At 37.5% G+C, this 25270-nt stretch overlaps 1 protein-coding gene across 1 annotated transcript in view; it reads right to left on the bottom strand.

Moving 5' to 3' along the window:
* DOK5 (docking protein 5) overlaps nt 1–25270 on the bottom strand; it is a 172862-nt gene that overhangs the window by 48168 nt on the left and 99424 nt on the right. The window contains exons 3-5 of the mRNA XM_023189579.2: nt 15292–15406; nt 15084–15203; nt 12020–12209 (exon numbers count right to left, since the gene is read on the bottom strand). Coding sequence (XP_023045347.1) covers nt 12020–12209; nt 15084–15203; nt 15292–15406 — 425 coding nt within the window. The remainder of the gene's footprint in view (nt 1–12019; nt 12210–15083; nt 15204–15291; nt 15407–25270) is intronic.

Raw genomic sequence — 25270 nt, 5'->3', positions numbered from 1 at the left:
AAATTTGGGAGGAATTTCTAAGGAGCTTGTAATACAGACTTGATCTCAGCTCTACTAAAGTCAGCAACACTGACGTCGTCCGATCATGCTTTGCTATTAGGCCTGTCCCGGGCGTTGTAGGATATTGAGCAGCATCCCTGGCCTCTACTCACTAGATGCCAGTAGTACCCCACAGTTTGACAACCAAAAGTGTCTCCAGACATTGACAAATATCCCCAGTTGAAAATCATTGAAATAGACTAAAATGAGGACAAGGGAGAACCCAAGTAATGAGTACGTGGTAAGAGGTTTTTTACACAGGGCAGCGTCTGAGTTTAGGGAACTGTTGCTTCAGTACACACTGAGATGACAAGGACATTCTGCAGTTGACTATCTTTGTTGTCTTTCCTGTTTCAATCACTGGCATTGCTGCCTGGTTGATCTCAGCTTAAGACAAAGCAGCAGTCTATTCTCCTAGTTCCCCGTGTGTGTGCTCACTGGAGATCAGGGCAATCTGGCCCCCTTGCTGCTGCAATAGTTTTCCTAGCCGTTTCTATGACTGGTAGGGTGAGAAATGGGAATTGATGTAAGATAATACATCATGTATCACTTGCCACTCAGGCTTCTGAGCATGGGACAGTTGTCGACATCCATCATTCACATACAACTTTCATGATGGTTGTCAAACCTTTCTGCCACCTATGTGATTCATTTTTAATCAACTTGCTTCATTTTCCTTAAATGAATATATTTTTGTAAGTTGGAATCATCACATCAATATCAAACCAGTATCCCCTGTTATAAATTGAAAGCAGACTTAAAAACTACATTAAAAGGCTGGGTGTGGTGGCTTACACCTGTAATCTCAGCACTCTGGGAGACCGAGGCGGGTGGATCACAAGGTCACGAGTTCAAGACTGCCTGGCCAAGATGGTGAAACCCTGTCTCTACTAAAAATACAAAAATTAGCCAGGCGTGGTGGCATGCGCCTATAATCCCAGCTACTTGGGAGGCTGAGGCAAGGAATTGCTTGAACTCAGGAGGCAGAGGTTTCAGTGAGCCGAGATCATGCCACTGCACTCCAGCCTGGGCAACAGAACAAGACTCCATCTCAAAAAATAAATAAATAAATAAATAAATAATTGTTATCAAACTCTGCTACATCCTCTTGCTGTCAAAGATCTGAGCTAGAAGTTTGCTCACTTCTTAGTAACACAAGTATATTAGAAAGTTTTAGAGATGTGTGTCAGGCATGCAGCATCCAACTGAATGGTTTCTCCATTATTCAACCAAAAGGATCAAAAAGTAAACAGAAAAGAAAATGACCTTTATCACTGTGAGACTCACATTTATTTAACATCACCTATACTGCCCAAAATCATGCTACATTTTTGGAAGCACAAGTCTAGTTCCTACAGCCCTGCTCCAGGTGATGTGGAGCAACATCTGGAAGATAAGAAGTCTCAATCCCAGCTCCCTCCCACGATGCAATCACAACCCTGGACGAGTTCCTTGACTTCTCAAAGTCTCCATGACTTCATATTTCAAACGTGAATAACAAGGTCTCCCAAACCACACAGGATGGTGAGAGATTGCGTTTTGTATTTAGCAAAGGATCCAGCATCAAATAAGCATTTAATTAGAATCTGTTGTTGTTGCTATCTTAACCCTTTAAAATGTCAAAGCCAAAGAGAACAGGACTCTCTGGAAAAACCTCATGAGAGAGGCACAACCACATATTTGCCTTGAAGGAAATGGGGGTGGCTTGCAACCCAGAACAGCAGTGGGGAAGCAATAATGACGAAGATGTATGGGAATGGAATGTGTGTGGCTGGGAGAAAGAGTGATGTGGAGGCTCATGGGTGGCTGAAAACAGAATAAAATAAACCTCTTCTTTGAGAATGAAAATATGAATTCAGAAATAGGAATCGCACTCTAAGAATCAGCTTTAACTAAAGAAACCTAGGATGCAAAACTTGGGTGTTTTGTTTCTCCAGCTCCAGTGAAGTACAGTGTCTGTGCTGGAGGATTAGCACACCTTATGAGCTATAAAGCTTATTAGCTGGAGTGCAGAGTGAAGAGAAAGGCCTCAGTGCAGACTGTGCAGGGCCACACTGTGGCCCTCGTCCTGCCATTTCATCGTCACTAGCACAGGTTTCCTAACAGCCAGAGTTCCCTCAAATATGCACAGAGACTTTCGCTATCACTTTTAGATGTAAATTGTAATACTTACTGTCTGGACTTGAAGGTTTGTGGAAAAACAAACAAACAAAAGAATAAATGAACTACTATCTGTAGTCATAGAACAAAGCTAGTATAACAGACAGTGGTTGTTTATTAATTGCGTCTGTTCTTTATCACTTATGATATGCATAAAGTCAAAGGAAATCACTTTGTTCCATTTTGCTTTATGATGTGATCTAACTCCTTGTGTGAGGAAAGCATTTTCACACATTCTTCCTGCAGTAGCAGTTATAAGAAATGGGTTGGAATTAGCAGTGCTTTTAACAGTTCTAAACTCAAACACAACGTGTAGCTTTACTAATCCCTGACAGGATGAAACGGCGGCTTAGTAAGTGGGGTAAACTGCTGAATGAGCCCTGAAGTTAGCCTTTCCAAAACTGACATCTGGAAAATCCTCAGCCCCGGTGCCCACTCTGTACCCTTTCTCTGCAGTCTTAGCTGCTCCTGGAGGGTGCCTAGCACTTCCCTTTCCCTCTTAGTCCACATCCAATCTGTCAGTAAATCCTTCTGGCTTTAGCTTAAAAACCTATCATTATCCAACACTTAAGACCATATTCACTATTACCCACATGCCTACGGCCATTCTTGTCCCTCACATGAGTACTACAATACCCTGTAACTGGTTTTAGCCTGAGAAAGTCTTAAAGAAAAAAAAAAAGATTATGTCACTTCTTTGCTTAACACCTCTAGCGTAGAGAAGAATTTAACCTTGTCTAAAAATAGCCCTTTGCTAGGATCTCCTGCAAGGTAATGTTTGCCTGCCTGGAAACTTAGCTAGACAGATAGGAACAATATGACTCAAGGTAAGGGCTTCAGGTCATGTGGTATCAGTCAGCCTGGAGGCTGAGATCCACCACGTGGGCCACCAATCAATCACACGTACATAATGGAGCCCAGTAAAATCTTTGTGAGTAGTGGCTCAGGGGCGTCTAGGTGGACAACGCTCCATGTGTAATGTCACATGTTGGTAGGAGGAAAGCAGCATGCCTGGATTCCACAGGGAGAAGATAACAGAAACTCCACACTTGGTACTTCTCTGGACTCCCTCCCATGTGCTTCTTTGCTTGCTTGATTTCACTCTATATGCCCTACTGGGATAAACCATAACTCTGTTTAATAGCTTTTGGTGGGTTCTGGGAGTTATTTTAGTGACTTACTAAATCTTAGGGTAGTTTTAGAAACCCATGAACATGCAGTTGGTGTCAGAAGTGAGAGCTATCTTGGGGACTTGCTCAAACTCTGTAGTTGTCCAACTCTACACAGCCCCTGATGGCTCCCCATCAGACTAAGACTAAATGCCAAATTCCTTACAACCACCTTCAAGCTCCACATGGCCTGACCCTGCTGCATCTCCACCTGTGTCATGTGGCTTCCCATCCACTGATTCTGCTCAGACACACTAACCTCCTGGTTCTTCTTTGAATACTTCCTCTTCAGCATCTTCTTCCATCTTCCTTCTGGAAGAAATGCTCTTCCCCCAGATTCCTACATGGCTCACACTCTTACCTCTTAACATTACTTACTTAGTAAAGCCAGTCCTGCTCACTCTCTTTAAAACTGCACGCATTCTTTGGCACGGTCAATTGTCCTTCCCAACTTTATTTTTCACTGTGGGACTCAATCTGACATCTGTTTTACCTTTTAAAATGTTTGTCATTGTCTATATCTCTCTCCTCTTTTGAGTAAGTTGTATGTTGTTTTCACTGCTGTATCTGCAGTGCTTAAAAGCACACCAGGCATTAGGGTGCACTAGGTGAATATTGCATGAAGGAAGGAATGATTCATTTTTACTAGTCCTTTCTAGAATTCCAAAATACCATCTCAAACAAAGTAATCACAAACACCAGTGGGCCATCACCTACATTAAAGATGGCCACAGACAAGGTATACTGCTGAGTGCCTAATTTTGCCTCAAAGGTCAGAAAAAAGTCATCCTTTCTTTCAAGAATTGCACATGCTATTTAATAAAATCACAGAAGCTCAGAGGTGGATAGGATCTAGCTAAGCCTCTTACAATTGTGGCCTTGTCTTGTTTGTCCTCATACCTCTCACTTAGCACAGTGTGTGGTAGACAGTAGACATGCAATAATGGAACATCCATTAAGATGATTATTAAAGAGGTTACTCTGTGGAGTAGAAAAGACAATGCTTCCTTCTGATTTCATACATGCCGCTACTATTGGAATATTTATAATATGTGCATTATCTTTGTAATTAAAATTATTTTTGAGGAAAATGCTAATGAATAACAAGTGACCATTTAAATGACACAATGTTTGCTCCCTTTTTCTTACAAAAGAAGAAGATTTTACTTCTCCAGAGCAAACTTGTGTTAGATCCAGCACATTTGTATTTAATCGTTATACTCAACATAGTTGGGGGGTTTGAGTATACTGGATTGTTTACCTGCTTTAAATTCTTCAATAAGGATAAGTGTATGCTCTGTAAAACATTCAGAAGTAGGAGATTACTAAGAAGCTACTAAGAAGATAAATTGGGAACATGTAGCTTTCAGTTATTCGAATAGACATATATTTCAGATATTCAAAGAGATAAATAGAAAATATTCATAAGCTATCAAAATAATTGTCATTTTACGTGTAAACTCACCAATTAAAGGAGAAAACAATTTTTTCTGGAATAAAAAATTATTTCCCCAATTAGACTGGTTTTAGGGTGAAATATGCAAGAAACAAATTATTTTCTAAAGCTGTTCAGATGTCTTTATATCCAAATAAATAAAAATCTATTTCAAAAACCACTTGTGAACTCCATTTAAGGAAAAGTATTTGTATTTGCAATTTGGATTTTCACATATTTTTGGCATACCTAAAAGTTTCTCTTAAAACCATGTCAAAAGCACAAGACAGACTCTCTCCAGCTCGTGAAGAAAGGCACTCATGTGCGGTAATTATTTAGTACGTTCTGCCAAATGTCACCTGAGCTCCTCTAGCTCCTGCAGGTGCAAAGCCCAGGGTATTAATTTAAATCAGTCAGGAGGTAAGGCGAAGTCTGACATTGAAGCATGCTAACTCAGCAGCGAGCTGTACAGTTAACAGAGAAAGGTACTGGACACCTGCCACCCTCCTCTACACAATCACATTGCAAGAATGGTTCCACGGAGGGTGATGCTGCAGTTAGAACTTCATGTCAATTGGATCTTCCCTTAGAACTTCATGTCAACTGCATCTTCCCATAAAAAAGTAGTGCCCCTGACAGTCTGATGTGCCTCAGTGAGGTTTCAGGGCTTTGAAGTGGAAAGAAACAAACAAAAGACTAAGAAAACCTCAAACAAAATAAGTAATATATCCCTTAGCCCCCAAGATAAACGAATTATTCTCTGTCTCCAAGGGTCATTAATTGTGCAATTCATCTTATTAAAAATGTTATATTCCAATTTTGAATTTCCTCAAAACATAGAGACTATGGTCAGATTTTCTGATACCAGGAGGAGGAGGAGAAAAACATGTGCAGAAGACACTAACGACCTGTGATCCGCAGAGTGCTACCCTGGAAAGATGAACAATCCTGGCTGTATGTGCCTATACTCCAAACTAAGAGAACATATAGGGGGTTCCAAAAAGTCAAGTCAAACTAAAGACATTTATACCCCAGTGCACAGCTCAGGAGGAATATTTACATCACCAGAATCTTTGCAAGTCTGTGGCTTATTGACAGATGCCTTACTCATAGTGAGGCTGTTTCAGTGGGAAAGGATAATATGCTCACAAGATCATCCAAAATGGATTTAGCAAGCTTTGGTTATGTAAGCATGCTTGCTCTTCCTCAGCTCTGCAGAAGTTAACTAAGAACTAGGCTAACCTCCAGTAGAAGGTGAGCCTTCTTAGAAATCTATAGAGTTTGGAAGTAAAAGATCTGAGCGTGAGTCCTGAATTTATCAGCCTTGTGTCTTTGGACCTCTTGCCATTGCCCAAGTTTCATTCTAAGATGGAAATAACTGTATCCCCTAGTTTATATGATAATGAGTAGCTTAAATGAGGTAATCAGCCTCTTAGCACAGAGGCTTTCTTATAGTAAGGGCTCAATAAATGGCAGTGATGATTTTCAATGGCTCATACACCTGCTAGAGTCGGGTTTCTCAACCACATGATTAGACCTGATAATCTTTTGTTGTCGAGGACTGTTCTGTGCAGTGTAGGATGTTTAGCAGCATCTCTGGCCCCTTTATGCACTAGATGCCAGTAACATCCCCTGCCTAGGTTGTCACAATCAAAAATGTCTCCAGACATTATCAAATGTCCTCTGGGAGCAAAATCACCTCTGGCTAAGAACCACTGCCCTGGAAATCAGCACCATTGTGAGTGCAAATGTTAATTACAGTCAAACAGCCTCTTGACCTAATTTGTTTTGAGCAATTATTAAATGCTTCATTGTACATATTTTGTTAGTTTTTAAAAACCTCACCTCCACTCCTCTTCTGATGGCAACAGTACCCTCTTTATGCCTTCAGAGAACCACTCTCATTGCGTTTGTTCCCTGTGAGCTTTGTGTAAAGTGCAGTGCTTGACACATAGTGTATACAATGACAGCAGAGGGTAGTAACATATCTCTCTTCTACTGAGATAGTGTGGGGAGATCTCAAAGCTCCTGAAAGTCACCATATGGAGCTAGAATGAAACTATTTTAGAAGAAACAGAACTGTCAAATAAAACCTGGGAATATCATTTGGACGCTGAGCTAAGCCAAGCTTGAAGCCATCTTTACTCCTCAGACTTTGAGTTTATGGAAGTCAATGAGTTTCTTTTCTGTACCAATTTGGGTTGCTACAGCTGCCTACCACATCCAGGCACTATTCCAGGTGTCTTTACATGTGCCTTTATTTAATCTTCATAGCAATCTTGTGAGACAAGTCATATATGTGTTCCCAATTTACAGGTTGCAATGAAATAAAGCTCGGTGAGTTAAGTGACATATCCACGTTCCCACAGCTAGTATGTGATAGAACTGTAATTTTACTTCATTTCCTCCAACTTCCAGTTCAGTCCATTACACATGTTCCACTGTCAGCTTTGGTGGGGTGAAACAGGGCCACTGAGCAGGAATAACACTTAGTTCTAGTTCTAAGAGAGGCTGAATATGAGCAGAACTTTGTCCAAGAAAGATTTCCCGTGTTCTAGAGGATATTGTTAAGTTTTTGCAGATACATGTGGAATATGTGAAAACTATTTGCTTAGACAGACAACTTCTGCTCACTTCTTGATGTGAGAGATGGGGAAAATTACATTGGTTAATATAAAACTTCCTTGTTTCAACACATCCAAAAATAGCCAAGGAAAAAATTATCTTCACTAATAAAGCAAGGCAGACATGAAACCTTCATGCTTGGTGGAACACGAATGATCTTATTATCCTGAGCATCTTGATGGTAACTATAAAAATTTCTCTTTCTTTGAGTTTCAGGCAAAATATAAAATAGTAATTTTACCTTGCATTTAACACTAGCCTGCAAGCCCATGTTCTCCTCCAAAAGTAATCATAATAGCATACCAAAGATACTATTTAGGAGAAGCCCAGCATCCTTCCAGGTCATCTACATGCATTTCTGCCTTTACCTACAACAAACCTGCAAGAAAGTTATTACTCCAATAAATTTACAAGGAAAGTTAAGAACTTTGTCCAAGGTTAGCAGCTAGCAAAAAATAAAGGTTAGCAGCTAGCAAAAAATAGAGATTACCCAGGGTTTCTCTAAATTCTGAATCAGTACTTCGTGTACTACACCATGCTGTTTGAGAAGTAAGATCCTAAGCATACAACTCCCACACTTTCCTTTCTGACCATTCAATCTCAAGTTTGCACCAGGCCTGCAAAACATGGCCAATGCATAAGAATAATGCTATTCAAAATCAATAAATATTCTATGTCCCCACAATATTGGAGATATAACATTGAGTGGCCTGGGTTGTGAATATTATAATCATCTAACCAATGGAGTTCTTGGATTAAATAAGCAAATGGATGGACTATAAAGGGGTCATCAAAGTCATGGAATAAAACACTTATATCTTCCAAGTCAGCATGTTGGTAAAGACCACTGAAATAGTTCTGGAATTTATGTCACCAATATATCTTTTCATCCATCATTGTTTCACTTGAGCCGGTTCAATATCCCCCACATCCATACCTATCTCCTCTATCCTACTGTCCACACAACGTGGTCAGAGTGACCTTTATATACTCTTTTTTTTTTTTTTTTTTTTTGAGACAGAGTCTCGCTCTGTCACCCAGGCTGGAGTGCAGTGGCTCGATCTCTGCTCACTGCAAGCTCCGCCTCCCGGGTTCACGCCATTCTCCTGCCTCATATTCCCGAGTAGCTGGGACTACAGGCGCCTGCCACTATGCCCGGCTAATTTTTTATATTTTTAGTAGAGACGAGGTTTCACCGTGTTAGCCAGGATGGTCTCAACCTCCTCACCTCGTGATCCGCCTGCCTCGGCCTTCCAAAGTGCTGAGATTACAGGTGTGAGCCACCGCATCTGGCCCTTTATAAACTATTAACACAATTACATCACATACTCACACAACCCATATACACACATCTCATACACACACAGAGACTCAAACATACCAGCCTCCAAGTCTCTTTGGTTTCCTACAGCACTTAGGAGAAATATCAACATCTTTTAAGTAATTGCCTAAGTCCTTAGCAGTTCTGTTAGATTTCAATATGAATAAACTAAACGTTTGCAGGATATGTATAGTGTTCACCTTATACCTGGAAAATTAATAAGATAATATGTTTTTCAGTTTAAAATAGACATGAGATACTAATAAAATTTACTAAGGTTTTGGTCTTCAAACACTGCCATAAAAAGCTATACACTTTTTCTACTACTATTTCCTGTAAATGGTAAATAAAAAATGATTTTAAAATATTAACAATTGAATACGTACTGTCCAAAACAGATCCAAAGAGTCTTGATTGATGCAGAATTCTCTTACACATCAATATGAAATATGAATGGAGGTGTTTTGAGATATATAGTCATAGAAAAGTCTGTTTATATTATAAAACATTTTTAATACTTAGATTTCACTGGTTATAGTTAATGCATAAATAATTTCTGAGACCTAAAGGAAAAAATACACCAACCTTACCAAAAAAATTATTAATTTTCTATAGGGATTTTCTTTTGTTGTTGTTTTTTTCTTTTTTTGAGACAAGGTCTCACTCTGTCACCCAAGGCTGGACTGTAGTGGCACGATCATAGCTCACTGCAGCCTCGACCTCCGAGGCTCAAGTGATCCTCCCACCTCAGTGTCTGGAGCAGCTGAGACCACAGGTGTGTGGCACTATATGCCTGGCTAATTTTTTTTTTCATTTAATTAGCTTTTATTTTTTCTACAATATATCCAGTAATGAATAGGTATTCTTATTTTCCTTTTTTTAACTTTTGTTTTAAGTTCATGGGTACACGTGTAGGATGTACAGGTTCGTTACATAGGTAAATTTGTGTCACGGTGACTTATTGTACAGATTATTTCATCATGCAGGTATTAAGCTTAGTATCCATTACTTATTTTTCCTGATCCTCTCCCTTCCCCATCCTCCACCCTCAGATAGGCCCCAGTATGTGTTGTTCCCTTCTATGTATCCATGTTTTCCATGATTTAACTCCCACTTATAAGTGAAAACACGCAGTATTTGGTTTTCTGATCCTCTATTGGTTTGCTAAGGAATTAGGCTTCCAGCTCCATCCTTGTCCTAGCAAAGGACATGATTCATTCTTCTTTATGGCTGCATAGTGCTCCATGGTATATATGTACTACATTTTCTTTATCCAGTCTATCATTGATGAGCATTTGGGTTGACTCCATGTCTTTGTTATTGTGAATAGTACTGTGATGAACATACACGTGCAATTGTTTTTATAATAGAACAATTTTGGAGAGATGGGGTCTCCCTATGTTGCCCAGCCTGGTCTGAAACTCCTGGGCTCAAGCAGTCCTCCTGTGTTGGCCTCCTGAAGTGCTTGGATTACAGGCATAAGCCACTGTCATGGCCTGGGATTTTCTTATAAGAAGAATAAATAAGTAATTCTCACAAAACAAAAACATTGCTGTAAACATTAAAGGTTTATTTTTTGTGATAACTCGTATAGTCTTTGAAAGATTCACCAACTTGTTTCTAGGTACTTAAAAATAAAATAGACTAGAAAAGAGCTATATGAAAAGTATAAAGTAAAAAACTTTCCAGACAGTTGTAAGAACATCAAATTGATCATATTTCTGAAATGTAAATTTTAAATAATTGGGCTTTGATTATTTAAAACATAATTTTTTGTTGTTGTTGTTCTTTTTGAGACGGAGTCTCACTCTGTCACCCAGCCTGGAGAGCAGTGGCTCCATCTCGGCTCACTACAAGGTCCGTCTCCCAGGTTCACACCATTCTCATGCCTCAGCTTCCTGAGTAGCTGGGACTATAGGTAAAACGTAAATTTTAAATAATTGGGCTTTGTTCATTAAAATGGAATGAACAGATTAGTTAGAGGGGACCACTACTGTTACCCATTCACATGGATTGGGGTGTTTAGAACTTCTGTGTTTACTTTCCTTATATCAAGAGTCATATTCCTGTCAGGAATAACTGTCTGCTTTTACAAGCAATTGTTATTTAACATCACAAGTTGATGGTTTTCAATTTCAGTGTAATGTCAGGCCATATACAGAAGAACTCATACTTCTTAAAATTTAGGCATTTAAAATTCTAAAATAGAAAATTTATCTGGCTGGGCGCAGTGGCTCACGCCTGTAATCCCAGCACTTTGGGAGGCCAAGGCACGAGGTCAAGAGATCGAGACCATCCTGGCTAACACGGTGAAAAACCCCGTCTCTACTAAAAATACAAAAAATTAGTTGGCGTGGTGGTGGTGCCTGTAGTCCCAGCTACTCTGGAGGCTGAGGCAGGAGAACGGCATGAACCCGGGAGGCGGAGCTTGCAGTGAGCCCAGATCTCGCCACTGCACTCCAGCCTGGGAGACAGAGCGAGACTCCATCTCAAAAAACAAAACAAAACAAAACAAAAAACCAAAAAAAAAAAAAAAATCTGCAGCGTTCCCAGATGAATCCTAAATTCTGAGGGAAAAGTGAAGGACAGGGAAAATAGGATTCTGACTAGAGGAGTCTTTTTGTAGGTAGCAACCGACGCATATATTATTGGCACTATTTTATCTCTCCCAGATTAACCCTAAGAGGAAAAAGAGAAAACCCGGAAAGTGCTTAGTAGGTATCACAAAGAGCAAGTTTGAGCATTAATCTCTTCCAGTATTCATGGGAATCCTTACACTGTAAGCCAAATAGATGGAACTCCAGACATTGCAGCTGGTAAAAACTCCATGGCCCGTCATATTAACAATCTACCATGGTTAGCTCAGATGAGGAAACATAAGTGAAATAATAATATGAAAGTTTCCCAAAATCAAGCAGCTCGCCTCTGTTCAGCTTGACCCAGGCAATGGTACCTTGTTAACATTTCTACCTGGATCAACTTCAGTTTGTGGTATGGAAACAAACTGTGTAACGAAAATTTGTATCATGTGTGTGAAACATTAGAATCTTCCACAAGGGAGAAAAGCCATGTTGAATATATAAATATTTTACAAGACCCCTCCTATTATGTAATTGCAACTCTGAATTTCTCAAGTGTGTTTCAGTTGGGTCTCATATGAAAACCTACCGCCTCATACGATGCGAGCCTGGTAAAGATGAACACACACACACACACACACACACACACACACACAACAGAAAAATAGTCATTAAAAGTCATTAAACTCACCTCCCTGCCTCAAAAGTGAACCACGTAGTATCACGTCCATATCGCCGCAGGGCACTTAGCGGCCAAGAGATGAGTTTGACTCTGGGATTCTGGATGTCCCAAAGACAGATATACTCATATGTAATCTGCAAGGCACATTCGCCATGTACATCTAAGTTAGGAGATGGCATCAAATACACATTGAATCTCTCTGGGAGAAAAACAAAAGGTTAGTCTAAAATCCCCAGGAATAAAACATCAAAGACATTGTAGGAACATAGAGGCATTTAAAAACAATTCAAGTTCACATTCTGGATTTTGGCTGCATATTCAGAAAGATAAACCTTTCCCATTAATTAACAGTCCCAGAAAATAATTTCTTAAATGCAGATCCTATTAAATAACATAGTAATGATACAGCCTGTCGGCATACACTAAGCACTATTTACATGAGCAAAGACCATTTTTAGAATTTTTAAATTTGCATAATAAAAATATGTATGCCAATAAAAGTCTAAAGCAATAAAACCATTAAAAGCAATATTTTTTTCCTGCCAAGAACACATTAACTAGAGCCACACTTTTGTGCTCACAAAAGATGCAGGTGCAAAACAAGTATGTCATGGTTTAACGTTATTAAAGCTATATTGATCAACTTGTAATTTCTATAACTAAATGAATAAAACTGTATCCCAAATCATTTAAACAAAACTCCACAGAAATACTATGCACTTCACTGGCCAACAATTTGGGAAAATGCCAATGCAGATATTTGAACTAGTTTTAACAAAGAACTTTTTTTAGCAAAATACTGGAAAGAAATGTTCATTGCATATTTGGATGATTACTAAAATGCAACCAAAATTATTCTACATAAACTGCTTGGCTGATTACTGCAACCTAATTTTCATCCCTGCAGTTACAGTCACCATATTTCTGTTATATTTCTGGAAACTTCATTAAGAAGTTTTTGAGTCAAAGTCTTTCAGTGAAATATGAACAAAAATATTACTATAGCAAATATATTTCCAACCATACATCATTATGATAGATTGTCTACATATGACATTGTGGCATTAACAATTTTATATTAGTGATATTTTAAATACATTGTTTTATAATAAGATAGTCATTTGAATTTTCATAGATTTTAGTTGAATTTAGTAAACAGTAATGCCGAGATTGTGTTCATGAAATGTGTTCCATTATCTACTATTCAAAAATTTTAAATTATTTCATCCTCCCAATAAGCAAATATTCATTGATTTCTAGTAATTATTTGAAAAAAATGTATTCTAATTGAGCATATTCCCCCCTTGAAACTTCCAAGTAAGAAAGACTATCTATGTTAAGTAAAAGGTAAGAGAAATCATTATCAATCTATTTGCTTAGACGTTCTCTAAGTCCTACCTCACTCAAGAATAACAACAGGGGAGAGGTAGGAAAAAATAATAAAATTTTAAAAAGAATAACAGCAATAGTGGAAAGTAACCGTTTTATTTACAATCAATTGAAGTCATACTAACTAACATTGTAAAGGGCCTGAGAGGACTTAGTTGAATTTATAATAATCCCTGATACTTGTAGACCAGAGCTATTATTTCCATTTAACAGAAGAGGAAACAGCGGCACAGAAAGCTGCTGTGGGAAAGATATCTCCTAGGCACCACCAATTTTTAAATTCAGACTGTAGTGCTATCAGGATACTGCTTCCCAAATACAAATTTGTGAAAAGTGCTGATCTGAGCACTCTAGGTAAAAAAATGAATCATAATCAAAACCTGCCAGGTTTTCTTTATGCTTGGCTCCTATGTATCCTCTCTGCCTGGGGCATCCTGATTTAGTGAACCAGAGAAGCAGGAGCCTGGGGATTGGTTGTGTAACCCCATCAATGACTTAACTTCTCTGTAACTCAATTTTCCAAACTACAAAGAGGCTCCTCTGAACTATCCAGTGCCTCTAGGTCTCGGTCAATAACACTTGCATGGAGATGGGTTATGGTAGACATGTTGTATCCAAAACAGTCACAGATTGTAAATGTGTCGTGAAGACATAGCTCCAACTGGGAGGCACAGCATTTTTTTTACTGACTTTGGAGTGTGCACCTACAGAAAGAGTCAGTACAATTTCATCTCTGCCATGTCCGTAATCAAACCAGATGACCCACAGGCCTTTCCATGGTGGCATGCCCTCATGATCAAGCCAGCCAGCTAAAGCAGAGCTCTGTGATCTGATCTACCCTATCCCCAGGCTCAGCTGTTAGGAGACAAAGAAATGATTCCTCACACCCAGGTTTGTTCTGTAAATCAGCATTGATTTTTGCTGAAGTGTTCATGAATATTTTGGTCATTATTATTTTAAATTATTTATTCCCAGATTGAGTGCTGAGCTCAGAGTTGGCTCAAGTGTTTCGACAAAATATATATTTTTTTAATTACAGATTTTAGATGGGTTTAAATTTGGTGAAATATTCATAAAGTTTGAATTATATTGAAAGCATTGCAAAGCTGTTGATAATGTTTTAAGTGAAAAAGGCAAGACCAAAAAATGCCCGTGACATTTTAAAATCTGTACACTGTAAATATAGGTCCAACGGTATCGTCTAGAATCAAACACTAGTGAGCTAATGGAATTGAAGGAAGGTCTTTACTTCCTCTAAATTTTAGTTTCGTCGTGTGCAAAATGAATTATACCTATACCATAGGGCTGCTATGAAATGTATTTATACCTATACCATAGGGCTGTATGTAATTATACCTATACCACAGGGTTGCTAGAAACGTATAATAAATAATCTGAGGTGGGTAAAGCATCTTCCAACAAACTGGCACATAGCAGGTTCCCCAAAATTTCTAATTGATATTATTAATGTGGATACATTCATGCTATGAATTGGAAAAAGAAAATAAGAAAAAGATACACTGAAATGTTAACACAGGTTGTGGATTAGATAAAAGGTTATTTTATTTATTTCTTTATACATTTTTATACCCCAAAAACTTTACATAATGAAGGTGTCTTATGTTTTATTATATGGAGACAGAAGCAGTTTTGAAAAAGAGAGGAGAGAATTTTCTTTACTTACCACTCTGTTCTCTCTCAACCCCAGTGGCCAGTAAGTCAGGCTCTCCAAGGCTGATGTCATTGATCCGTGTTCCTACACACTCCATCTGGAGTACTTTGCACCACTCATCGGCCTCAAGATCTGTGGAAATGTCCAAAAGATTAAACTGTGTGCCCAGCATCCACTCAGAATCTAAAAGCAAAAGACCCCTGCCCTGCCTGAGACAAACCTGAATCGCAAGCAAAAGTCTTGGAGGTATCGTCATTGAAATAAATCCCTATGGCATGTTTCTTGGTGCTCTTTGGCAATCGAGCTACGTTCTTCACATCGTTGAGTTCTGTAACCTGAAAATGAACAATTATAAGTTTGACACACTCCCTGAATGAATGTTTCCAGTGTACAACACCAAAAGTGAGGCCCAGAAATCAGTATGGCACAGCACAGCTGAGCACAACCTGTTGAAAAAGTGTCTACTATCTGAAAGCTAAGATGTATTTAAGTGAATTTAGTGTTACCTGTAACACACAGCAAGACTGGTTAACAGATTATCTTTCCTTATTAAATTTTCTGAAACGTATTAAGTGGAACAGGCTTAAAACTTCATAGAGGAAGAACATTTTGGTTTTTCTTTTTTCTTTAGTTTTTTAAATCCTCCCAAAGACTCCCACTCGATCAACAGTTCTTATGTCTGTTTTGGTCTCTGTGGACAGACAGCCTTCTTTCTCAGCCGACCGCAAAAGCCTCCAAATATTCCATCCCTTCTGAGTACTCCCCATGTAAGTGTCTTAAACACACCAACCCAAGGAAGGGAAGGGAAGGAAGAGTGTTCCAATTCATAACTAGATTATTTCACTCTTGACCAGTCAGAGGTTGAGTGTCAAGAGTCTCAAAAATGACCCTTGACTTGAGGTCCAAATCACAGAACGTACATAATGAATTTGGTTTTCCAAATATGTTCCCTCTGTCTCTGACTTACTCCTAGCTCCTCAATGGTTATGGGGCCTTTGTTTTAGGCTCTGAGAACGCTACCCAGTGGCACCTTCTTCCTAGCAGGGAGGAAAGCCATCTCCACTAGACATTCTCTCTCTCCTTCCTCTATCTTATAATCCCTTGGCTCCTTTAACACTTTTGTAAACCCCTCCCTTTCCACAAAGTGTCTTGACTCATTGTGTTTCCACAATGGTCATCCCTTATCCAGTTACATCTGCATCCTCGGCTGCAGTGGAGGTTTGGAATATTTGGGTCATGCCTGAGAGAAGGCTTACGTGGCTTCAGGGTAAGTATTTACCAGATCAATAGCTTTTCACACTGACAAGTTTAACCTCCCTTTCATATATCTCTTTTGTGCTGTTACACAAAAGCATCCGCTTTCCATCAATCTTTGCTTGCAATGATGTTGTGCCATTTCTCTCGTCTGTTACTCTAAATTCAATAAGTGCTTAGCTCAAGAAGCAGGGGGGAAGAGAAATAAATACCCTCCATGCACAATACTAATCTGATTATTTCATTTCTCTGCTTCTTCATCTCCATCAGCCCTTTTTATAGTATAAATGCAAATTTCTTAGCATGAAATGTCATACCCCTGCTCCTCAAAAACTGCCCAAACATATCATGTCAGTGACTCAGCACTGCGTATCTTATTCTCCAACTACATCAAGTGCCTCAGGACTCACCAGATACAACTGTTGATTTGTTTGTTTATTTATTTGTTTATTTTTTTGCCACTACTCCAATTCAAGCCACTATCATCTTGTCACAACTACTTACTGGTCTTTCCACTTCCATTTTAATCCTCATTAATGCATGCTGCACATAGCAGACTTTTTTTTTAAACATAAGTCTTGAAATATTACTCTGCATAAACAGAACACGTCAGTGACTTCCCATTGTACTTGGGACAAAAGCCTGCATCCTTAGAATGACCACCAAGACCCCCTGTGGTCTTGTCCACACTATCTCACCAGTGTCCTCTCTATACTTTTCCCATGTGCTCTATGTCTCAGCCACAGTGGACTTTGTTCAGTTCCCAGAAGACACCATTGTTCTCCTGGCACAGGACCTTCTCTCTCTCTCCTTACCTCACTCCCATTCCCACATGGGTCTCAGTTTAAATCTCAGTTACCCACAGAGGCCCTATTGGACACCTCCCATCCTAACACCTCGTCAGTCTCAAGGCTGCACCATCCAATGATGTCCTACACCTTTCCTATGGGTTATTGGTTTCATGCTCATCTTGCCTGAAAAGTGAGAGTTACATACTACATAGGGCAGGAATAGGTTTTGTTTTTGGTTTTGTTTTGTTTTGTTTTGCTCTGCTCATCATTGTGTTCCCTGAGTCAAACACAGAACCTCTCACATAGTGAGAACTCAGTAATTATAAGTGGACTATAGGAATGAAAGACCCAACTCACCCATACATTTACTTGCATGGTGCTTCTGGAAGGCAAATGCCTCTCTCTCTCCTGCCTCTTTTCTCCAAGGAAATTTCACTTTTCCCTCAAGGTCTACTTCCTCTAGGAAACATGCCCTGACCTTAGTGTCAACTAACATTTCTCTTCTCTCTGTTCTCATATATGCTGCATGAGGTTCTACTGTATTATCTGTTGTTGTACTTAATGTTTTTCTCTCTCTAGCACCCAGCTAGACTTGAGTTGCCCAGCAATGACTTACTGAAGGGCCAAACCAATGAAAATAATCATACTGATGCCAACATGCATTGGTCCCCACACATAAGCCACATAACGTACTTAGCTTTTTTGTTTTGTTTTGTTTTGTTTTGTTTTCGAGATGGAGTCTTGCTCTGTTGCCCATGCTGATCTCAGCTCACTGCAACCTCCATCTGCCAGGTTCAAGCTATTCTCCGGCCTCAGCCTCCCGAGTAGCTGGAATTACAGGCAGCCACCACCACACTCAGCTAATTTTTTTTTTTTTTTTTTTTTTTTTTTTTGTATTTTTAGTAGAGACAGGGTTTCACCATTTTGGCCAGGTGGGTCTCAAACTCCTGACCTTAGGTGATCTGCCCGCCTCAGCCTCCCAAATTGCTGGGATTATAGGTGTGAGCCACTGCACCCAGCCAGCATTTTTATAGATAATATCTCATTTGATCTTCATAAAAGCTCTGTGAAATAAATATTATTATTATCACCTTTTCACAGATGAGGAAACGAGACTGAAAAAGGTTAAAGTCATACAACCAAGTTCACAGCTTAAAAAATGAAGCAAACTGACCCTAAAGCCTGTGCTTTTAACACGTCTGAAACACTAATGACTAACTAAACACTTTCAGCCAGAGGATCTTTAGACCCTGAAAGCCACCTCTCATGTTAAGATCTCTTTCTTTTCAACGTGGTTAGAAATTGAGGTGGAAGTAGAATACGTATGCCAACTTTATTCTGACCCTCTAGTGAGACATTATGTAAGAGTAGTCCACCCCAGCCAGACACACAGCAACGACTTTGAAACACGTGACTTCATTACATCCCCATTAAGGGCAAAGAGGAAGAGATAGTCACCTGAAATAGTCAGGAAATGTAGGGGGAATTGTATGAGTCAGAACACAGTTACCCATTTAGGATATTGGTTTAGGAAATCAGCAACTGAACACCCCCGCTCAGGAGAAGCAAGTGACTGTTCCCAGAGCAGGCAGGGTCATAATTTTATGGGTCAAAGGACAATCAGATTTTAAGGCAACAGTCTGTGTCTCTACCTCAGAACTACACCTAGTGGGCTTGTGCACACACACACACAACACACACAAGCCTTGCAATCTACACTAATTCATAATGTCATAATGGAAACTTCCTCAATATACGTGCTAAAGTAATAATTATGATAACTAAATTTTGCAGATATATTTACAAGTCACATAAAACTTTTCAAAGACATATTTATTTCCACTGTCATTCCATTTTGCAAATGAGCAAACCAAGGCAAGACATGATAGTCCTCTTACAAAGAAATCTGCCTTATAAGAAATGCTAAAGGAAGTCCTTCAAGTTGAAATGAAAGTAACATGAAGATAGTAACATGAAAGCAAATGAAAACATATAATTTACTGGAAAAGGGGTGTGTGTGCATATATATATATATATATATACACACATATATATATATATGCACACACACATACACAAATACATATTGTAGTACTATAACATTGCATTACATGTAACATTACAAATATTGTATAAACAGCTTTTAATTTTGATACAGAAGTGAAAAGATAAAAGTATAAAAGCTATAAAATTATGTTAACAGATACATAATATAAAAACATGAAATTTGTTACAACAATAACATAAAGGAGTCTAGTGGAATAGTACAGTTTTAGTATGTGATTGAAGTCAAGTTGTTATCATCTTAAAATAGATGATCATAACTATAAAATGTGTTATATAAGCCCCACAGCAACCAGAAAAGAAATACCTATAGGAAACACACAAAAGAAAATGAGGAAGGAATCAAAATATGATCCTAAATAATTTTTTAAATCACAAATAAGACAGCAAGAGAAAAAGATAAGGACAAAAGAGTTACAAGGAATATAGAAGATAATAAAATGATAAAAGTAAGTCATTTCCCATCAATACTTATGTGTTTTTATTATTTATTTATTATTATTGTTTTTAAACAGAGGCTCACTCTGTCACCCAGGCTAGAGCACAGTGGTGTGATCTCAGCTAACCTCTGCCTCCTGGGTTCAAGCAAGTCTCCTGCCTCAGCCTTCTGAGCAGCTAGGACTATAGGTGTGCACCAACATGCCTAATTTTTTTTTTTTTTTTTTTTTTTTTTTTTTTTTGTATTTTTTGTAGAGACAGGGTTTTGCCATGTTGGCCAGGCTAGTCTCAAACTCCTGACCTCAACTGACCCACTCGCCTCAGCCTCCCAAAGTGCTAGGATTACACCTATGAGCCACCATGCCTGGCGTAGTAATTACTTTAAATAGAAATAGATTAAACTGCCCTATCAAAAGATAAATTAAAAACCAGGTCCAATGATATGCTGTCTACAAGAGACTCACTTTAGATTTAAGGACACACATAGGCTGAGAGTGAAAACATGGAAAAAGATAACCCATACAAACAGCAATCAAAAGAAGAGTAGGGGTGGCAATACTTATATCAGATTAAATAGGCTTTAAGTAAGAGACAAACAAGGACACTATAATGATAAAAAGGTTAATTCACCAGTAAGATATAGCAACTATAATATATATGTATCCTGTACCAGAGCAACCAAATATATGAAGTAAACATTGATTGATAGAATTGAAGTGAGAAAGAGAAAGCAACACCATAATAGTAGGAGATTTCAATACCCCACTTTCAATAACAGATAGGACATCCAAAGAGAATATAAGTAAGAAAACAGAGTGCTTGAACAACACTGAAGACCAATTATACTTAACAGACAAATACAGTCAATAGCAGCAGAATACACTTTCTTATTAAGTGCACACAGGATAGATCATGTGTTAGGTAACAAAACGAGTCTTGACGAATTTAAGTATCTTTCCCAACCACAACATAATAAAAGCAAAAAACAGTAACAGAATTAAGTATCTTGCCCAACCACCATGGAATAAAACTAAAAAACAATAACAGAAGGAGAACTGAAAAGCAATCACAGCATGTGAAAATTAAACAGCACAATCTTAAACAACCAATAGATCAAAGAAGGAGCCAAAAGGGAATTTGGAAAATATCCTTAGCTGAATGAAAACAAATACACAGCATACCAAAATTTGTGTGAAGTGGCAAAATCAATACTAAGAAAGAAGATTATAATGGTAAATGCTTACATTAAAAAAGAAGAGAGACCTCAAATAAACAACCTAAATTTACACCCCAAGGAACTAGAAACAGAGCAACCTATGCCCAAAGTAAGGAGAAGAAAGGAAATAATAAAAATTAGATTAGAAATGGAGAATAGAAAAGCACTAGGAAAAAACAGTGAAACCAAGAATTGTTTTTTGAAAGATCAATGAAATTGACAAACAGCTAGGTTAAGGAAAATAAGTGGAGTCTAATCAGAAACGAAAGGAGATACTACTGCTGATGCCATAGAAATGAAAAGGATTATGAGACTACAATGAACGATGATACACCAAGGAAAAGTCAATAGCTTGGATAACCTAGAAAAGGTAGATAAATTTCTGGAAACACACAACCTATGTAGACTGAATCATGAAGAAATAGAAACTTGGAACAAACCTGTAACTATTAAGGGATTCAATAATTAATCATAAATCTTCCAACAAAGAAATACACATGATCAGATGGCTTTGTTTGTATTTCTTTGTTGGAAGAAATGTTGGTATATTCCATGAAACATTTAAAGAAGAATTAATGCAAATTCTTCTCAACCTCTTCAAAAAAATTAAAGAGGAAGGAACACTTCCAAATTTATTTTGTGACACCAACATTACTGTGATACCAAAGCCAGTCAAAGACACTACAAGTAAAAAAAAGTGCAGGCCAATATCATTGATGAATATAGATGCAAAATTCTCAACAAAATACTAGCAAACTGAATTCAGCAGCATATTCAATGGATAATATATCATGATCTAGTGGGGTTTATCTCTCAGATGCAAGGGTTCTACATAGCAAGAAGGAGACACCACATTAACAGAAGAAAGGATGAAAAGTATATCATCACCTCAACAGATGCAGAAAAGGCATTTGACAAATTTCAATACATTTCATGATAAAAACACTCAACAAAATGGGAATAGAAAAAAATTACTTTAACATGATGAAGACCATATACTCAATGGTAAAAAACAAAAACATTTTTTTTCCTAAGATCAAGAGCAAGTCAAAAGGTGCCCACTGTCACCACATTTATTCAACAAGGTAATAGAATTCCTAGCTAGAGCAATTAGACAAGAAAGAGAAGCAAAAGGCATCAATATCTGAAGGGAAGAAGTAAAATTATCTCCATTTGCTGATGACATAATTTTATATGTAGAAAACCCTAAAGATTCTATCCACACACAAAAAATTGCTAGAACAAATAAACAAATTCAGTAAAATGGCATGATACAAAACCAACATACAAAAAAAACCAAATTCAGTAAAATGGCATGATACAAAATCAACATACAAAGAATCAGTTGTATTTATATACATTAACAATAAACAATCCCAAAGGAAAATTAAGAAAGTGATCTCATTTATTATTGCATCAAGAAAACCCAAAATATTTAGGAATAAACATAACCAAGTGGGTGAAATATTTGTACACTGAAAACTAGAAAACACTGAGGAAATTAATTTTAAAAGACACAGATAAATGGGAAGGCATTCTGCTTTCATAGATTGAAAGACTTAACATTGTTAAAATTTCCATACTATCTACAATGATCTACAGATTCAATGTAATCTCTATAAAAATCCCAGGGGATTTTTCAGAAATAGATAAAGCAATGCTAAAATTCATATGAAAACACAAAGAACCTTATAGAGTCAAAAAACCACATAAAAGAACAAAGCCAGAATTGCTTCAAAATATACTACAAAGCTACAATAATCTAAATAATATGTTACTGGTACACAGGCAAACATATAGATACATGGAACAGAAAGAGAACCTGGAAATAAATTGATGCTTATACAATAAAATGGTCTTTCACAAGGGTGTCAAGTTTACACAATGGGAAAATGATAGGCTTTTCAACCAGTGATGCTGCAAAATCTGTATATTCATATAAAAAATAATGAAATTCTACCCTTACTTCACCATAAACAAAAAATCAATTCAAAATGGATTAGAGACTTAAATGTAAGACCTGAAACTATAAAACTCCTAGAATAAAACAGAGGGAAAAGGCTTTATGACAGTAGTCTTGACAGTGATTTCTTGGATATGAGACCCAAAGTGCAGGCAATGAAAGCAAAAATAGACGAGTAGGACTACATCAAACTAAAATGTTTATACATAGCAAAGGAAAAATCAACAGAGTGAAAAGGCAACCTACAGCATGAGAAAAATATCTGCAAACTATATCCTTGATAAAGGATTAATAGTCCAAATACATAAGAAATTTGTATAACTCAATAGCAAAAATAATAAAAGTAAAAATAAATAAGCCAATTTTAAAATGGACAAATGTCTATTCAAAGATAGACATTTTTCCAAAGAAGATATACACTGACCAACGGATATATAAGAAGATTCTCAACATCACTAATCATCAGAAAAAGGCAAATGAAAACCGTAACCACAACCTCCTATCTGTTAGGATGGCTATTATCAGTAAAAAACAACCCCACAGACCTAAAAGATAACGAGTGTTAGCAAGGACGTGGAGACACTGGAACCTTTGTGCACTTTTGATGGGAATGTAAAAAGGTGCAGCCACTTAGGGAAAGAGTGACAGATAAAGATGTGTTGCTGTAAACTGTTAAGATTTTGGAATTATTGCCACAGAAGACGTTGACTAATACACCCTCTGTTTGATTTCCTTTTGGCCAAGGATTTTCATAGAGTTTTCTCTCAAATCCCATTGTGCAATAATATTGCTTCTTGTATGAAGAAGACCAGATTTCCTAGCCAAATTCCTAATAATCAGGAAACTCCACTAGAACATTGGCTATCAGTTTTATTTTAGCAGTTGAATCATGTTTTCTTTTTAATTTTCAAAGGAAACCTAACACAGTGTCCCATTATATGGATGCAGAGCAGAGCTAGTATAAAGGAAATAAAAAATGAATTCCACTCTAATCCTCTTCCCAATAGTAACAATTATAAATCTACTTCTCAAGAAGGAAGCCCATTCACTTTAATCAAACACAGAATACTGAATGATTTTAAAGTAACACTAAATTCTCTGGATGATACAACATCCTTGGTAAACTATTATTAAACCCATTGTAAGGATCAGTAAAGTGAAAATCAAAGATGTAACTTAATTATAATTTCATAGAAAGGAAGGGATGCAGCCACACTCAAATCTAGAACTTCTGGCTTCTAAAAGAAGTATGTTTTTCCTAATACTACTCTCCATAGCAAGTGTTCCTTAAAAATGAAATAATAACATATGAATGAATCCATGACAGGCTGACAAAATCGTCAAATGAATAAAATTAAAGATGCAAATGGTCTTAGAGAGAAATATGTTAAAGGATATTTCTGAAAATCATAAACTTTATCTTTAAAAGTACATCACTTGGAAGTGGGAAAAAATGAATGCAAATCTTAATTTCTATGTAAAAATAAAGTATTTGTCAATTCAAAAGAAGGCAGTCTCAACTGAACTCATCTTTCCTACTTGCACTTTGAAATGTGGAAGACAAACTCAGCTTCTCAAAACCACCTGGTTTTATGTGGGTACATATGGCACCATGGTTTAAAACCCACTCAGGCTACCACTCAAATGAAATTTAGGACACACAGCATAGGAATCTGGGTGCCAGGTCCTGTGGCAAAGCACATATAGTAAAAAACAGAAATCTCCAGACTGCAGTTCAGTGAATCTTTATTCGTTACACAACTGTGTAGTCACCATACAGAGCAACATATAAAAACAATTTCAGTCAATTCCACCCCTTCCTGGTCATTACGGCCCACATATAAAACTACCATTCTGACCTCGATCACCATTGATTAGTTCTTTATTTTAAAAACTTTTTATATAAATAGAAAATCATATTTTTTGTGTGTGTCTGGATTCATTCATCCAGTATCATGTCTGTGAGATTCATCCATGCAGCTGAAAATGTAAGAAGTTTTGGCTTCTGAGCAGTAGTCCATAATAGGGATGACCGTTTTATTTATTTAAAGTTTATTTTAAACTTTTATTTGCTTTCATTTTATAGGTATCTCTTACAGAAACATATAACTGATTTTTAGAAATATAAAGTCGGATTATTATACTTTTATCCAATCTAAGGCATTGTCTTTTGATATAGATGTTAAATCGATTTAAACTAATTATGATGACTGACATTTTAGGAATCTTTTCAGTCCTCTTTTATTCTTTCTAAATCTTTTCAGGCTTCATTTTTTTTTTTTTTTTTTTTTTATTCTACTTTAAGTTCTAGGGTACATGTGCATAACGTGCAGGTTTGTTACATATGTATATATGTGCCATGTTGGTGTGCTGCACCCATCAACTCATCAGCACCCATCAATTCATCATTTATATCAGGTATAACTCCCCAATGCAATCCCTCCCCCCTCCCCCCTCCCCATGATAGGCCCCA

The sequence above is a fragment of the Piliocolobus tephrosceles genome, chromosome 20 (assembly GCF_002776525.5).
Source record: "Piliocolobus tephrosceles isolate RC106 chromosome 20, ASM277652v3, whole genome shotgun sequence".
Taxonomy (NCBI): domain Eukaryota; kingdom Metazoa; phylum Chordata; class Mammalia; order Primates; family Cercopithecidae; genus Piliocolobus; species Piliocolobus tephrosceles.
This window is presented reverse-complemented; position numbering and strand designations above follow the sequence as displayed.